General features: G+C 41.7%; 2 protein-coding genes across 4 annotated transcripts in view; one reads left to right on the top strand and one right to left on the bottom strand.

Moving 5' to 3' along the window:
• Positions 1-9,922, top strand: part of Nt5dc1 (5'-nucleotidase domain containing 1) — a 102,941-nt gene extending 93,019 nt beyond the window's left edge. For all 3 annotated transcript variants that reach the window (XM_008772981.4, NM_001106393.2, XM_039098600.1), the window contains 2 exons: positions 3,536-3,704; positions 8,564-9,922. In XM_008772981.4, coding sequence (XP_008771203.1) covers positions 3,536-3,704; positions 8,564-8,688 — 294 coding nt within the window. In that variant the 3' untranslated portion in view covers positions 8,689-9,922. The remainder of the gene's footprint in view (positions 1-3,535; positions 3,705-8,563) is intronic.
• Positions 9,923-14,844: 4,922 nt separating this feature from the next.
• Tspyl4 (TSPY-like 4) lies at positions 14,845-16,841 on the bottom strand. The gene has a single exon (NM_001012075.1). It carries the CDS (start codon positions 16,782-16,784, stop codon positions 15,561-15,563), a length of 1,224 nt encoding a protein of 407 aa, NP_001012075.1. The 5' UTR covers positions 16,785-16,841; the 3' UTR covers positions 14,845-15,560.
• Between the last annotated feature and the right edge of the window lie 364 nt (positions 16,842-17,205).

Genomic DNA, 17,205 nt, shown 5'->3' with positions numbered 1-17,205 from the left:
CTTTATTTAGGGAAGGCCTATTCATTAAATCTACAGTGGGAATGTAACATATTTGAAGAAAACTAAGGAAGAGGGAAAATATGTATGTGTATTTCATGGAGACACGGGCAGCTCCTTTAGGGTCTCTTTCCAGGTTCTGATCTAGACAAGGGTATTTCTTACTGATTACACCATCTAACAGAGCTGGCCATGAGAAAAGAGAAAGAAATGTAGTATAAGATTAAAAGACAGTCTACCAAATTGTCATATTTTATAGTTATATGACCATTAGTATAGAAGAAATCAAGATATCAAAATTAACACAAAGGTTCATTCAGAAGACTGGCGCTAAATTGGTATTCAAACGCCCAGCAGCTGTTCGTTACAGTAGCCACATCCTCACAGGTACCAAGAGACAGATTATCCACAAAGACAAAATGAACAGTTCTCAGATGTAGCTCATCAAACACGTAAGATCACCGTTTATAAGATTTAAGCTTCTATTAAAGTTTTTAAATACAAACCTACATAATTGAAGACATTCACTTAAGAGGGCGTGGTATAATTTATTTGCAAAACTGATGCAAGGGTATGCAGAGTCCTGGGAAGATTTGGGCAGGTTTTCTGCAATTACATAGAAGATTTAACACTCGCAAGATTAAGGAAATAATTACAAATAAAATAAATAGAGTGAAAGAGGATTTTTACCACAAGATTACTAACCATATTACAAAGGGATTTTACTCTACAGATATTAGCCACGTTACTGTCACATGTTAATTTTAGTACTCATAACATGTACCTAGCCCAGAATTCTAATAGTCCCACACTCTGAACGTTTGGTTTGTGAGTCAGGACCTTGCTGTATAGCCCAGGCTTGTGTCAAACTTGAAGTCCTCTTACCTCAGCCTTTTGAGTTCTGGGAGTATATGGATACACCACCACACCTGGCTGGTATCTGGATTTTTTCTAGCACCAATACAATGTTCAAAAAATTCCAGATTTTAGAGCCTTAGAATTCTGAATTTCCAAATGATGGATACTTAAGTATATTCAAATATTCCCAAACTGAAAAATTCTGAGTAATCTTTCTGACCACAAGGATGTCAGAAGGATATATCCACTCCATCTGTAAAAATTGTTGTGAGTGAAGAACAGGGCTCGGACAAGGCCCCTGTATCACATTCCAAGCCAAGAGATTATTCCAGTCAGGAATGAAAGAAGGAGAAAAATATGATGGTCTCTTTCCTCATCCTTCACATAAAAGTGAAGTCTGAAGGAGGATTATAGACCTGGAAATAAAGCCATACCTTTAATGTTTATTAAGTTTGAAAATATGTTTTAAGTGCAGTGATTTGAATGAGAATGCCCCCCATAGACTCATATATTTGAATACCTAGCCTCCAGTTTCTAGGACTGTTTATGAGGGATTAGGAAGCATGGCCTTCTTGGAAGACTTTGAGGTTTCAGGAGCCAAAGCCACTCCTATTAAGGTCTCTACATCTTAGTTGTAGACAAGAATGTAAGCTCTTAGCTAGTGCTGCAGCACCATGCGTGCCTTCCTGCTACCATGTTCTCCACAATCTTAATTCTGATCTCTAACCCTAACAATGAGCTCTTCTAAGATATCATAGTCAAGGTGTCTCTTCATAGCTGGAGAAAAGGAGCTGAGACAGTGACCTCATTGAAAGGAATGATTTCCCAAGTTAGAACTTGAAGGACAGTAAGAAATAGGAACACAGAGCTAGGAAGAAGGCTCAGTCAGTAAAGTGTTTGCTTCCTTGAAATCATAAGGACCCAAGTTTAGTCCTAAGAACCCATGTTTTTGTAACAGTCCCCGGTGACACATGTTTGCAATGGCTGCAAGAGATAGGGGTTGGCAAAAGAAGAATCCACAGGGCCTGCTAGCCAAACAGTGGATACCAGGTTCAGTGAGAGAACAGAAGGTTGAGAGAGACAGATGCTCAACCTCCACCTCTGCCCTGTGCGTGCACACATGTACGCACACACAGAAGTAAATTAGGACCTGGAGTATATCTGCCTCTGGGAAAACCATAATGAAGGGTCTGTGGTTAGACCTAGAAATGGACATATTTATTTCCCAGTTCTCTCAATGAAGACCTAGAAAATTCATAGGAAAAAAATAAAATAAAACGAGTCACCCAGGTATGGTGGTGCACTTAATCTCAGCACTTGGGAGGCAGAGGCAGGCAGATCTCTATAAGTTTGAGGGCAGCCTGGTCTACACAGCAAGTTCCAGGCCAGCCAAGAATTCACAATGAGACACAGGTCTGTCAACATCCAGTGCATTGCGAGATCCTGTCATGGTTTGAATATGCTTGGCCCAGGGAGTGGCAGCATTTGAAGTGTGGCCTTGTCGGAATAGGTGTGTCACAGTGAGCATGGGCTTAAGACCCTCACCCTAGATGCCTGGAGGTCAGTCTTCCATTAGCAGCCTTCAGATGAGATAGAATTTTCAGCTTTGCCTGCACCATGCCTGTCTAGATGTTGCCATGCTCCTGCCTTGATGGTAATGGACTAAACCTCTGAACCTGTAAGCCAACCCCAACTAAATGTTGTCCTTTTTAAGAATTGCCTTGGTCACGGTGTCTGTTCACAGCAGTAAAACCTTAACTAAGACAGATCCTAAGTGAGAGTCACATTAACCAGGACACAGAGAATGCAACACAAAAGCTCACTGATGTATAGTTTGAATATTCAGAGTTCCAGCGTCTTTTATACAGAAAGCAGAATAAAGAGTTCCTATAGCTTCTAGTTCTCACCAACTGCTGTTTCCCTAGCAATAGCTTATTTTGGTTCAAGGTGACCCAAGCCTCCTTGCAGACTGAGAAATCTGTCAGCAGACCAACTCTTAGATATGTTACCTCTTATAATTAAAAACAAAGCTACTTTCTCATGAGAAAAGGATCAAGAAGGCCACTTTCTCAGACATGTAGCTTACTTGGCAGAAGACCAGGATTCTCTGCTTGAGAGAATATGTCTGCTCAGTGTTTCAGTATGCTGAGAGTCACAAAGATCCCATGTTGTCTGGCAACTAGCAAGCCAGGAGCACTCACCTTAAGCCATTTCTTTTTACTTGTCAATAAATTGAATTAGTCACTTAATTAATTAAAAACTAGTCATTTTAAACCTTTATTAATGTATTGGCTTCATATTTCAGATACACTAAAAGCAATACAACCTTCTAAAAGACAAATAGAAACAGAAAAATTCCAATGAAGTAGGTTTTTTAATTACCCTACAGTATAATAATACTAATAATGATGATAGTACATAAATTTTAATTATATTAATCATAGAGAATATAGTTTTTATTATATAGATTATGACAATTTTTTAAGGAACCAATCCTGGGTCACATTAAAGTGCACTCATAATAAGGAAATGTTATTTTCTTTGCAAAGTAAAACAGGTTTCCAAACCCTGCCCCTAGGTCCTTATAGCTTTTCCTCCTGTTCATTTAGTGAGGAAAACACTTATAGGAGCACTTCGCTACAGATGCCATTCTAACCACAGTTGTGCTTTCCTTTTTCAGGGACCAAAGGTAAAGCCTTTAAATTGCTTATCTAATAAATGGGGCTCATACTTTATCGACTCAGTCTCGAGACGGGGAAATGCAGAAGACTCCTTGGTTTATACCTGGTCCTCTAAGAGAATCAGCACCTACAGTACGATTGCAATCCCAAACATTGAATCTATTGCAGGTAAGGGGGAAAGACCTGTGAGCCTCTCCCTGTCCAAGACAGTAACTGTTAGAGCTGTTGTCTTCAAAAGGAGCAGTCTTCACAAGACATTGAGTTATTTTCTTCCTTTATTTTTGAGGTTATGATTAATTACATCATTCCTCTCTTCCTTTTCAACATCTCTCATATACCCGTCCTTGTTCTCATTCAAATTCATGGCCTCTTTCTTCACTGATTGTGTGTGTGTGTGTGTGTTTGTGTGTGTGTGTGTGTGTCTGTGTGTGTGTCTGTGTGTGTGTGTGTCTGTGTGTGTGTGTCTGTGTGTGTGTCTGTGTGTGTGTGTGTCTCTGTGTGTGTGTGTCTGTGTGTGTGTGTCTGTGTGTGTGTGTGTCTGTGTGTGTTTGTGTGTCTGTGTGTGTGTGTGTGTGTGTCTGTGTCTGTGTGTGTGTCTGTGTCTGTGTATTCCTAAATGTATCCTGCTCAGTCTATATCATGAGTTACTCTTTAAGGGAAAGAGCTTCTAGATATGGCAGCGTGGGTCAGGATCTCCCCCATCTCCCACTTCCCATTTCCTACCCCCGGACACACACCTTTCTGAAGTTAACTGCAAAGGCTGGACATTTTTAAAATGTTTGAAGAAATAGGATACAGGTTGGGAGAAGCGTCAGGACAAGATGCTTAGGAAGCCCAGGATGACGAACCTGGCTTTGGGGCTGCTTTCCCCACAGAGGTTGAATGAACCTTTCAGTAACTTAGTGTAACTTCTCAGATGAGAACTAGAAGAAAAAAAATGAGCCTGATGAGCTCCTTCATATCTCTGTTGTAAGGGGAAGGTAAGGCAGAGTCCACATTTTCACAGGGGCTGAAACTCAGCTTCAAACAGTTGAATAGCAAAAATTACTAGTTCCCCCAACAGTGACTCACAGCTCTATATTCTTGATGAGAACGAATGTCCATTTTCTTTTGAGAAATATATTATTCTGGGACATAAATACTACTTAAAAAGTACACCCCAGAATGAAAAATTTCCAGGAATATGAGGCTAGGAGACCACAAAAATAATAATAATAACAAAACAGCCAACTAAATAAACAAAGGAATGGGACATTTTGTAGAGATGTAAAAACTAAGGATGGAAAATTTTAATTAAATCTTTCAAAATCAAAATTGAAATAGTAATGAGCTGATTAGACACAGTGGAAAGTGAATTGCTACACTGAGAAAGAGCTCAAAGGCGGGCGGCAGTACAGCTCCATGTCCTAGAGAGCCTGCCTGGCATGTGCAAGGCCCTAGGTTCAGTCTGCGACACTATGGGAGGGAGCCAGGCAGAAAGGAAGGTACAGAATGAAGCTCCACCAGGTAAAACCACAGGAGACTCAGAAAGCAGTGTTAAGGGATGGACATTTTTGGAACTGGGCGCCAGGAGTAGCAGTAGTCCTGTGAGACAAACTAGATGCTTTGGGAGACTTTCGTCATTAGCGTGAGAATTACTTCTTATGGTAAGTTCCCAGTTCTCTGGAACATATATGATAATTTGAAGTCTGAGACACTCACTGGGCTGCCTTCCTTATTCAGATGAAAGCAGTTTGTCCTCACCTATTTGAGAAGCCCACCCTGCTATATTAGAGGTATACGCTTTCGGTGTAGAGTCTTAGGGTCCAGATTTCTTATGAATTTGGCAAAGGACTTGAGGAAAAGAGAACAGAACCCAGTTCTCTGCTCTTCCTTTGCACTGGCCTCCTAGCTGCACTTCGGTCTCTGCTGCCCTGGAAGATCGCCTAAAGTCCCTGGTTTTCTGCCACCAGCAGCTAGCCTGACCTTCAGCCTGAACACACACACACAATCTGTGGCACAAAGTGCTTTCCCTCTTCATTCAGTTGATCTTCCTTGGAAACGTGTGTCCCTGAGGGTCACCCTGGTGTTCATCGGTGTCTGTCCATTCTCCTTCCCCTCCAAGTCAGAACCCTGGATATATGAGAGCTTCACATTCCTAAACTGGAGCTGATGGTTTGACAGTGCATTTTCTCCCTTACAGAGTGGGTACAAGGGAGAAAAGCAATTATCAGTAAGATGATGGTGGTGGCCCTAAGTTAGGTTTGATCTTCTAAAAGAACCCTGTGCCTGTATACAAACTCCGTTTGTATGTCCTTCTGAAATGGTATTTTGCTCTCAGGTGTTCCTTTATTGTCGTTCAATGCTTACACATAAAATTAAAGACAGCCTTAAAATAATCTTTCTTACAAAAAAACCTAAAAACTAAAAACAAAACCATTTTCTTCCAAAATAATTAAAATTTTTATTGGAGTTGTATAATAGTAGAAGCCACTGTATTATTCTAAGATACCCAGATGGATAAAATATATATATATATATATATATATATATATATATATATATATATATATATATATATATATATCAAATGTGGTTGTGAACAATAAGAAAGTCAAAGAAACATGAGTTTCCACTCTAAAACTTACTTCTCAAAGATTTAGAAAATGAGCTCCCAGCTGCTCAGTGGCCACATCCATGCACCTCTCTTTGTCTTCATTTTGTAAATATGTATCTAATTTTATTTGTGTATCTCTGTCACATGCATGCAGGTGCCTGTGACAGCCATCCACTGTAGATCTTCAAACTGAGAGTGGGTGCTCTGGAAGAACATCAAATGCTCATAATCACAAAGACATCTCCTGCCTCTCATTCTCATATTCTCAAATTTCTTTCCCTGCACCCTAGGAGAGAAAGTGACAGGGCCAGCTTTTCTCAAAGGAGCTAATAAGCAAGTCGGGCAAAACTGAAACAACTCCTTTAGTTGCAGGGAGATAGAGAGAGTATCAATTCTGATGCTGGAGACACTTCCTCAAACTGTAACACAGTAATCACATTGTTTGAATTGAGTAAGTTACATCTCCTACAGAACTGTAGCTTGATTGTGTCAGTCAGACTCAGTGGTTAGGCACTACTGTGTGGCTTACTTCAGAATGAGAAAGGCAGCTCTAGGCAAAGGTGTGATGGCCATGGCTTTACACATACGAAAGATAAAATCTTTTATGACCTAGATCCTGCAGTTGAAGCTCCAAGAGTCACTCGGTTTCTCTGTGTCTTTTTACCGTGTAGGAATCTATTCCTTTTTGTACACTTCATGTAAGTGTTCCACAGTTGGGATAATGTGGCTGATACAGTGCATTCATGACAGAATTTAAGAGAAAACTTGCTAAAATAAGCAGGAGTCAGGAGGAGGGAGTTCTTGTTTCTCTTGTTCCAAATAGTTAACTGTCATCACTGACTTCCCTACAGCAGAGATGCACTGCTTTCTTCTTGATGACCCCATGGTCTCATGAATCACTAGACTAGTGATTTTTGTTTTTTAGTTTGCGTGTGTGTGTGTGTGTGTGTGTGTGTGTGTGTGTGTGTGTGTGTGTGTGTAGGCCAGAAAGGGGCTTCAGATTCCTTGGACTTGGAGGAATGGGAGTTTGTGAGCTACCTAATATTGGTGCTGGGATTGCAACTCTGGTCCTCCTGATGAAACAGCAATTGATCTTAACCACTGAGCTCCTTGGTTTTCTCGTCAATTTTCTTGTCTTTACTTTCTCTCTCTTTCTTTTTTTAAATTTATTTTTATTGTTCTAAATTGTGTGTGTGTGTGTGTGTGTGTGTGTGTGTGTGTGTGTGCCCGCGCGCATATGTTGATATGTGTACATGAATGCACAGATCCCCTTGCAGTTAAAAGTACTTGTGAACCAATTCATGTGGGTTCTGGGAACAGAACTTGGGTCCTCTGTAAGAGCAGTACTTTTTCTTAACCACTGATCTCTCTAACCATCCCTGCTTTTTAAGGTGTTGGGGGGTCAACAAATCCCTGAATCTGGAATCATGGGTAGTTATGAACCACTTGATGTGGATGCTGGGAACCAAATTTAGAGCCCCGGGAAGCAAAGCAAGTGATTTTAACTGTTTAGCCAACGTACCAGCCTCTCATGTTTCTTAATAAGAAATCGTTGTTGTGACCCTAGGAGGCATTGCTGCTGTGTGTTTCGTAGTTATGTGGATCATAATTAAATATCCAGGAGCCAGGGTATATGATGTTTATTGATGCTAGCTGATTGCCTCTGCACAGTAAACCAAGCTTTCTCTGACGTCAGGAAAGCACTCTTTCTTTCTACTCAACAGTAGTTTTTTTCTGGTAAAGATTAACTGCTTGAGTCTCAAAGCTTCTCAGTGGCACCTAATCCAACATAAAATTTGGGCCAGAGGTCTGGGCGCTTTCTGTTATGTCTAAATGTGACTTGGCATAGATACTATTTATTGCACATTTTATATACATACACTCTGCCTCCTTGGTGCCAACCTATCTGTAGTACAAGTATGAAAACTATGAAACTCTGAAAAGCAAATACTGAATTATTTTATTCTTTTGTTTTGTTTTTAACATTACAATTACATTTCCCCCTTTCCTCCCTCTAAACCTCCCAAATGTCCCTCTTTGCTGTTTCAAATTCATGGCCTCTGTTTTCATTAATTGATGTAACATGATATACATTATACACACACACACTTATATCCCTAAATACATAAAAACAAACCTCAGTCTGTATAACGATACTTGGTATATACAAGAATGACCACTTGGCCTAGGGTAACCAATGGTGTGCTCTTCCCTGGGGAAGACTGTTCCTCCCACTTCCAGTAGGCTTTAGTTATCTGTAGTTCTCTGTGTGCTGTGGAAGCTTCATGGTCATTTCTTCATCAGCTTTAACCTGTCTGTTATTGTTGCCCTTGTTCAGCTTATGAAACAATGGATTTTAATCTCTTTAGATTTATGAAAGGAGTTTGGCGCCTTATTAAACAAATCATTTTTTTCTTTCCCTCCCTCACAGAGTTACCCCTGGACTACAAATTTACGAGATTCTCTGCAAACAATTCAAAAACAGCTGGTTACTATCCCTTGGTCCATTATACCTTGGCTTCTCAAAACACAGACAGCAAAATAATCTCTACTTAAAAATGAACCAACCATATGTACAGTAGACATACCGTTTTAAAAAGTTAATTTTCCACAGCAATGCAGATGTTTTATAAGAACAATTTTTCAATGAAAATTGACCAAATGGATATTTGTCAGTATGTCTTTTTAAAATATAAGTAATTTTATATAAATCATTTTAATGTTTAACAGTTCTTGTTATAGTAATATTTTTAGTATCCTAGACTAAAAGAGGACATGACGTATTTTCTATACTGGTAGTTCTCAAAACTGGTAGTTTTGAGAATCTCAGGATTCTCATTGTACATTATCAATACATGCAAGTGTGTATTTATACATCTACCTGGTTCAGCAGTTTCCTAAACCTGATCCTCAGACTAATAGCAGAGCAACATAGAACTGGAAAATGCAAATCTGAATGCTTCATTCCAAACCTTCTGAAACAGAAACTTTGGGAGTGACGTCAACAATGACTTTTAAGCAAGCTCTCCATAAATCTGATGCTGTATTATAATTTGAGACCTAGTAAGTAAACCCTGTGATGAGTCTTCATACCTTTAATTGAAAGTGCAAGCTGAATTGATAACACCAGAGTCTAGGGAAAATAGGTCACTGTTCCAAGTTATTAGGCTTTTTGCTAGTTCCTTTTCCCCCGTAATACATAAAGAAACATGATTTCTTAAGATAACATAACCCCATATTTTAGTTAAATTTATACCTATTAAGGTTAAGTTCCAGCTTTGTCCAGGGGAAGGGAGCAGAAAGAAGCACTCGACAACTGTATAGGTACACGTCAGGTCAGAAGATGTTCTGTTCCATGAGGTTTGATTAGTTAACATGTGCACCAGACCATGTTTACACAAGATGTTTGTAAGTTCCTGGGTTTTCTTCTGCCTATTAACTTCACTGTCCATAATGGACAAGATTAAAAAAGTTTATCATTTTTTCTTGGAACTTAGCATATGAAAAACTATTTTCTTAAAATTTACAAATATTCCAATAAATCCCAACTGTACTATGAGGATGTATTTCTCAGGGTAATTAAAAAGGATACAGAACTTATTTCTTTATTTTCAGTATCTTTGATGTTGATTAATCAGAATACATATAGAGATATATTTGATACCCGAAATGTCATTAGAGAGTTATGATGAGCACACACAATCAAGCTTAGGGCCAAATAAAAGATAACTATCGTATGCTTTAAGTAGAGATTTCACTTTGCTTTAAAATAAAGTTATTTTTCCCTATAGATGTTTCTTGTGTTATTAAATAAGAATACCTTTTTCATTTATATTTGTATGTTTGCATGTGCCTCTGCCTTTGTGTACGTGTATGTGTGTGTGTGTGTGTGTGTGTGTCTGTGTGTGTGTGTATGTGTGTCTATCTATGTATAAGTACCTATGTGCGTGTGTGTCTATGGTGTGTATTCTTTTCCTCTAGCATGTGTGTCCCAGTGACTAAGTTTAGGTCAATCAATCACACTTGGGGCGAGTGCCTTTACCCACAGACCCATCTTGAGACCCAAGAATGCATGTTTCAATGCTTATAAATGGTTGTTGCTATAAGAATTGAGAAGCCCAAAATTCTAAAGTTAACTGTACTTCTTTTGCCGACTAAACAGTAGGGGGAAAAGCAACTTCAAGTGAAAAGTCCTTTCCCAATTCCCTCTACTACGATCAAAGATCCTGCCTCATCCAACATTGTCGTTTCCATCTTATGAAGGGAGCTGGAGTTCAGACTGCCTTGCCCTTGTCTCACCTGCTGACTCTAGTGCGTGCTTCTGTCTTAAGCTATGTTTCATTTTATCTCATGGTTCATTAAAAAGTGTCAGTGTTTCTAACTAGGTGGGAGAGGTGAACGTAGGGCTGGCAAGATGGCTTTGTGGATTAAAGTGCTTGCTGCACAAGTCTGATGACCTGAAGTTAACCTCTGAAACCCATGGAAAGGTGGAAAGAACAAACTGATGCCACAGACTTCTCTCACCTCTACATCCAAGCCGTGGCACATTTGTGTATAAATACCCACAATAGAAAATAATAAATGTTAAAAGTTTTAAAAAATTAAGTAGCCTCATAAAAATTAAAAAGATGGAGCTGGAAAGGTAGATGGCTCAACATTTAAGAGTTCTCGGTGCTCTTGCAGAAGACCTGGGCAGCTCACTATTCCCTACAGTTCCAGTTCCAAGGAGCCGGGAGCCCTCCTCTGGCCTCCTGCACTCTACAGGGACCAGGCATCCTCACATAAAATGAATAAGGCTTTTCTGCTTAAAAAGAACATTAATGAAAAGCTGTTTATTCTTTTTTATTATAGCACTTTTATTTATGTGTATGCCTTCTTGTCTGTATGTACACATACATGCAACTGCCCATGCAGGCCAGAAGACAGCCTCTGGAGCTGGGTTATAAATGATGGGGCTGGAGAGATGGCTCAGTGGTTAGAGCACCGACTGCTCCTTCAGGTGCTCCTGAGTTCAAATCCCAGCAACCGCATGGTGGCTCACAACCATCTGTAATAAGATCTGATGCCCTCTTCTGGTATGTCTGAAAACAGCTACAGTGTACTTATATATAATAAATAAATTTAAAGACAAATAAAAAAATAAATAAATGATGGTGAGTCACTAGATACCGGTGCCAGGAACTAAACTGGAGTTCTCAGCAAGAATGGGTGTGTCTAACTACTGAGCTATCTCTCCAGGTCATGTTTCTTCTTTCATAGTATAGTTATGTGAACTAAAAAAGCATGGAATTTTCTGACACAACCACTATTTGGGGTGTGGAAGTGTTAATATGTTTTGCTACTGTACTGATATTCATCACTTACAATACTGTTGTCAGAAAAATACCTTGTGAGACATCCTTTCCAGTTATGCTAACAGTATATATAGCCCTTGATCTAAGTGTTTTTCTTAAGGGGCTTAAAAGCCTTCTGAAACAAAACTCGTATCTGTGAGTGCTACTTTATTTCCCTGCAACAGTGTGGTGCTTTGAAAGGAGTACTCACAGGAGTACTTACCTTTAATACTGGCACTTTGGGAGACAGAAGCAGGAGGATCAAAAGTTGGAGACCAGCCTGGCCCACATACATGATAACACCCTGCCTTGGAAGACAACACAATTAATGGGAATACCCAAAATTCAGTCTGTGACTGAAATATACCTAAACCCCTAAAAGATTTCACAGTTTCAGTTTTGAGTAATAGTTTTCTCCTGAGCCACCATTCATTAAAGGTTTAGAGGCTAAATGCTTCTGCATCATCTGTATTAAGGTATGGATGCTGTATTCTTTGGGAAAATTAATAACCAACTAAGCAAAATGTGAGCAAATGCACCAAAATTTCTGTTAAGTTAAAAAGTGTCAAGTAGCTGGGTAGTCCCAGGCAGGTCATGCTGACATAATTACTTCTGGGCTCAGAGAAGTGAAATTCCTGGCCCCTGTGGCCTCTGTCTTTTTCCTGTCCTAGAAATATAGTCAGAGCATGCTACCGTTCCCTTTATTTTCAGCTTTAATCTGACAAAGGTATTGTCATTCTGACAGTGCCACTCACTTGCAGGTTTACATGGTTTCTGTTCTGCTTCATCTACTGTGAAAATTAGACCCTGACGTCACTTGCCGAGCAGCTGGTTCATTCCTACAGCCCAGTGCCTGCTCCATTCCCTTGCATTTCTTGTTTTTCTTTCTCTACTTTAGATGGTAATTTCCTTCCTTCCTCCCGAGCCCTCCCTTTCTTCCTCCTCAGGCTCTCAAGAACTGCAGTCACAGATTGTACTACCACACCCAGCTCCCCTAGTTATTCTCTGTGCAGCCTCAAAACCAGTTCAGAGAGTCTCTCACCTGCTGGCTAAAAAGGAAAAGAAAAAACATTTTAGCCCGCTCGGTTCATGTTCTGTGAATTAAGATGGAGTGCTTCATCATTGTCCAGCCCTGTATTATCCCAGACAGCACAGAGCTTTTATTCGGTTTTATTTATTTATTTTTGGTGCAGACAAGAAACATAACAGTAACATGTCTTTCCTTCGAGCACAAAGAAGACAGAGGACTAAGATCCTCATGTAGTTGCTAAGCAGTTCTAGTCCTCACACTGGTTAAGAACAAAATGTCAAGTATTACTACAGCAAGAAATATCAGTAAGACAAGTTACATTTGTCTTTTTGAAACCACTTTTATAAGACATAGCCACAGTTCTCAAAAGTTCTTCAGACTTCAGAGATCACATTGTACGGATTGTACTTCTAAGGATACAGCTATACGTGAACAGACACCAGAACAAGTTAATCTAGTAATGAATATTCACAGGAGTCTTCATACTGCAAATGACAGAAATTCCAACGTTTGCACTGTTCTCAGCGGTAAGTAAAAGGCAGGCTTGTAAACATCCATCCTGCCAGTCAGCTGACACGGAGTAACAGGGTTTGGTCAAGCACAGTGGAAAGAGGAGTGCACACCATTGATCTCCCACAGACAAGGCTCACCCAGACTTACATCTGTTTGCTAAGATCTACTGGTGGAGTTGAGTAGGACAAACTATAGGAAAATCCTCCAAGCATCCCTTTTTAAATCCCAACCACCTTGATTGCCCCCAGTGCCCCACCCCCACACTGGAATGTGCCTCAGGGACCCCAGCCCCCAACCCTGCTCCTTCCATATGTAGATCATCACAGCAGACCTAAAAAACCTCACTCTGTATCAGGCTGTTCCCTCTAGTTTTCCTCCTAAATTCCCAGCCTCCACTAAAGATATCTAAACCTCCGAGCTCAGGATAAGCTTCAGACAGGGTCTTTAAATGAGAAAGGGAATGGCTAAGGGCTACAGCGGCAGAAGCCATGACAGCATTGCTGCAAACACAGTGGGGCTTGTCTTGCAAATCCAGACCCTCACATCCCCACATCCCTGAGAAGAGGCTTGGGGTCTCCCTCTCACAGTGCTTCAGCCTGCTTCCTCCTTTGTTAGGAGGGAAACAAGAAAGGAAATTCAAAAGCTGACGGTAAGGGCCAAGGTCAAGCAAACAACAAAGAAGATGCACTCTGTTGCCCTCTGGTCATTTCCCCAGGCTGACGCCCTCACAAGAATCGCTGTCCTTCTAAAGGGCACGTTTCTAAAACGTGGTGCATTCATTCACTCACTGCTCAGGGCAGGAACAGGGTCTGTCATTGAGATTCTTTTTTCTCTTCTCCCAGATTATCAACCCAGAGTTTAAGAAACACAAATTTACTGGTAAAATGGAGGGAGGACTGGAGGTAATCTGCCTTGAAATTTTCAGACATTGCTCTGGGTAGGGCGAGAGTCAGAGCAGTGAGAGATTTTGAGTCTACTTTACAGTACCTTTTCCTGCCTGCACTTAACCAAAGGGAGGACAAATTAAAAAAAAAAAAACAAAAAAACTGTTGTATGTTTTGTTTTTCTGTCTCTGGGCTGCAACTGCTTCAAAGAGAAAGAAGGGAGGAAGGAAAGAGAGGAGCCAAAGAGAGAAAGGCAGAGCAAGCCTCGTGTGCCCCAAAGGATTTCTAACTGCCCCAACCTAGCCAATTTTGACTTAACCAGAGTGGGTGTGAACACAGGAAGAGGGGGAGTTACCTGTCAAAGTTGCCCAGATTAGGAATAATTTGTTGGTGAGGGCTCAGAAGAACTAACTTCTAGAATGGAGCCACTTAAGCTTAGCTTGGGCACTGCCACATGTGACTACAGATTCTGCCCAGCAGCTAACCGAGCCACGGGAACTGATTCAGAAGGGGGTCCTGTGTGCTGCCTAGGAACTTAGGTCTTTAGACAGTTCCTGAGGAACTGCTTGGACCTGTGCCAATCCAACCAGGAGAGAAGCAGTGTGCAATTATACAGGTTCCCATAGCCCTTATTTTGATTCCCTGGACCAATTCCTTTCCCTCTACCTTTTCTGCACTGACTCCTTCCAGTTTCCAATCCAACAAGACTCCAGTGTTTCTTCAATTCCTGTACAATTCATAAACTGAGCAACAGATTTTTCACCTCTCATTTATGATCCATGAACACATACACAAAGAGCACAAATGTGCGTACACACACACACACACACACACACACACACACACACACACACACAGCCTTCCCCAACAACTCTACCGCAGGACAGAAATGCAAGTTAAACTGGGTCAAAGTCTATTCCCTTTAAAGGTTTTTGTTTTCATTTCTTTTCTCTTTTTTTTTTTGTGTTGGGGGTTAGAAATATCAGACAGTCAGTAGCTGATCCAAGCTGATCATGATGCATTGGTACAAGAACAATGTGGTGACAGAAAACACTCCTCACCTAATACTTCACTCTTACCTAGTAGTCACCTACCAGCCACCTGCTCATTCTATAGATAAAAAGCAGGGTAAATGGCAAAGGCCCAGGAAGACAGCTAGGATCAGTTGGTGACAGCTTGGAATGTCCTGTTGGGCTGATGGCTGGATTGGGATACAGTCCCATCTTGCAGTGGCGAAACTCACAGTTCTTCACAGTACATAGATATCGGGAACACAGTATGAAATCTGGCTAGTTCTTGGTAAGGATATGTCAAGCTTTCTTTTGATAGAGAACCACTTTTAAAAAAGAAAACAAAAAACCTAGAAGATCACAGACAGGAACCAAGCCATGCAAAGAAAAGCAGTACAAACTACAGCACGTGAGCTTGGCATAGAAGCAGTTTGGAGGCCATGCACTTGGAACACCATTAACACTATGCAGGACATCGTGATGGCCAAGAGAAAGAAGAGCAAAGACTTGGAAGCCACAACCTTGAAACTACCGGAGACTTAGAAGAACCAAAGGACACAATCCAAGGAAGAGAAAGCAGACAGAAGGCTGCATGCTGCTAGCCAAGCTGAGAAGGTGGTAAGGACTCTTCTGTAAGAGCTTCTCACGAGGGCAGAGCTTAGCCAGACTGGAACCTGAAGGACCTGGGACTCTCCACTGGCTGCCTTGGTGGGACTCGAACTCCTCTGCGTGGCCCATCGCCCATCAGGTAGTATTGTAGGGGATTGGACCAAAGCTCCCCTTTGATAATTTCAGCTATTCTGTCGAATTCTAGGAGGCTGTGGTCTGAGAACCAATTGAAGAAACTGGGAATCGTGTTCCCCTCTCTATTCCTGTGGATATGGGCCTGGGGTTCTTGACCCCGGTGCCAGCGGATTGGCGTAGAGAGCGACACCACTCGACCTGAGGATCTGCGCTCGTACTCTTTGACCAGCCCCTCATTTCGGAAGTAGGGGTTGCTTTGGAAGATGAACTTAAATTTGCACCCTGCTCTTGGGTGCTTAAGCTCCTCCACCTCTAAATTGATCATGTACCTCATCATGTCTTCATCTTGGCCACTGATCATCGGTGACAGTTGCGGGTGGTTCCGAAACGCTGTGACCCAGAAACCTGGGATGTTTTGGATGATGAAACTTCGGCGCTGCATGTGGAGCCTTCTCATCCGCCCAAATTTGCGTTCCAGCTGGAGGAAGGCCCTGTCAGCTTGCGCATTTACATTTGACAGCTCTTGATCGATGGCTTCCAGGGAGTCCATGCAGTTATTGATCTTAGGGGCTCTAGGACGAGTCTCGTCTTTCCCTCCTCCAGCTGCCTTTTTTTCTTTCTGCACCCCCTTCTTTTCCTGCATTGCCGCCCCTGCTTCTCCTTCCTTGCCTGTAGTCGCAGAGATGGCGCCCTTGGTAGTCATTACCTTGGTCTTCTTCGGCCCTGGCATCATCTGCGACCCCAGGCCCACTGCACCACTGGCTTCCAGAGTTTTTGGCTTAGCAGGGCTGAGCGGCCCTGCAAGCTGACAGCCATTTTTATTGCTGTCGTTGGCTGCCACAGACGCCAAGGGTGCGTCCCCACACTTTGATGAAGACAGACCATCCTCCAGCCCCTCTCCCGCTGCGGCAGCACAGCCATTCTCAGCCACTCGGAGGCAGAGCTGGGGGTCGCAGTGCTCCGAATCGGGGGACGCGCCTCCCTCCGCACCGGCCTCACCTGCAGCCTCCATCTCCCGCACCGTGTCAGTTTCCTCGCTGAGCGGCTGGTCTTGCTTCAGATCCAGATCTTCCGGGACAAGGGCGGAGGTCGAGGTGTTAGCGAGAGGGAGCTCGTTGTTCCCTTCCACGCCGTTCATTTTGGCAGCTGACAGCCCTGCAGAGAAGCTTTCCTTGTTCTCTGCAGACGCAGGGCAGCACCGCAGTGAGTGCTTAGCTCCACCCCTTTTTCTTCTGGGCTAGTGCTACCATGGCAACCTGTGACGTCAGGGTACCAGCTGCAACTAACCATAGCGCGAGAACTCACAGCCCAGGTAATTTCTTTTGTCAATCAAGTGTGTTCTTTTTGTCTTTTTAAATGATGCTGTAAATTTAATCTCATCTGGGAAATTGAGTATTTACATAAATGGATGCCTAATTATTTCTTATATCTATTCGTCTCTAAATTAATTTCGATGGTATCTAAACCATGTCTCAAAATAAATTTTAAAATACAACCTATTGTCTATTAAGTTCAGATTTCACCAAGCTTCTCAGGAATAGAGAAGCGAATTCACCAGC

This window comes from Rattus norvegicus, chromosome 20, assembly GCF_036323735.1.
Source record: "Rattus norvegicus strain BN/NHsdMcwi chromosome 20, GRCr8, whole genome shotgun sequence".
NCBI classification, from domain to species: Eukaryota; Metazoa; Chordata; class Mammalia; order Rodentia; family Muridae; genus Rattus; species Rattus norvegicus.
Note: the sequence above shows the minus strand (reverse complement) of the source record. Positions and strands in the feature narration are given on the sequence as shown.

Excerpts from the sequence above, each read along its gene's own strand:
- Tspyl4 (NM_001012075.1), bottom strand. The coding sequence starts at position 16,784 with ATGAACGGCGTGGAAGGGAACAACGAGCTCCCTCTCGCTAACACCTCG.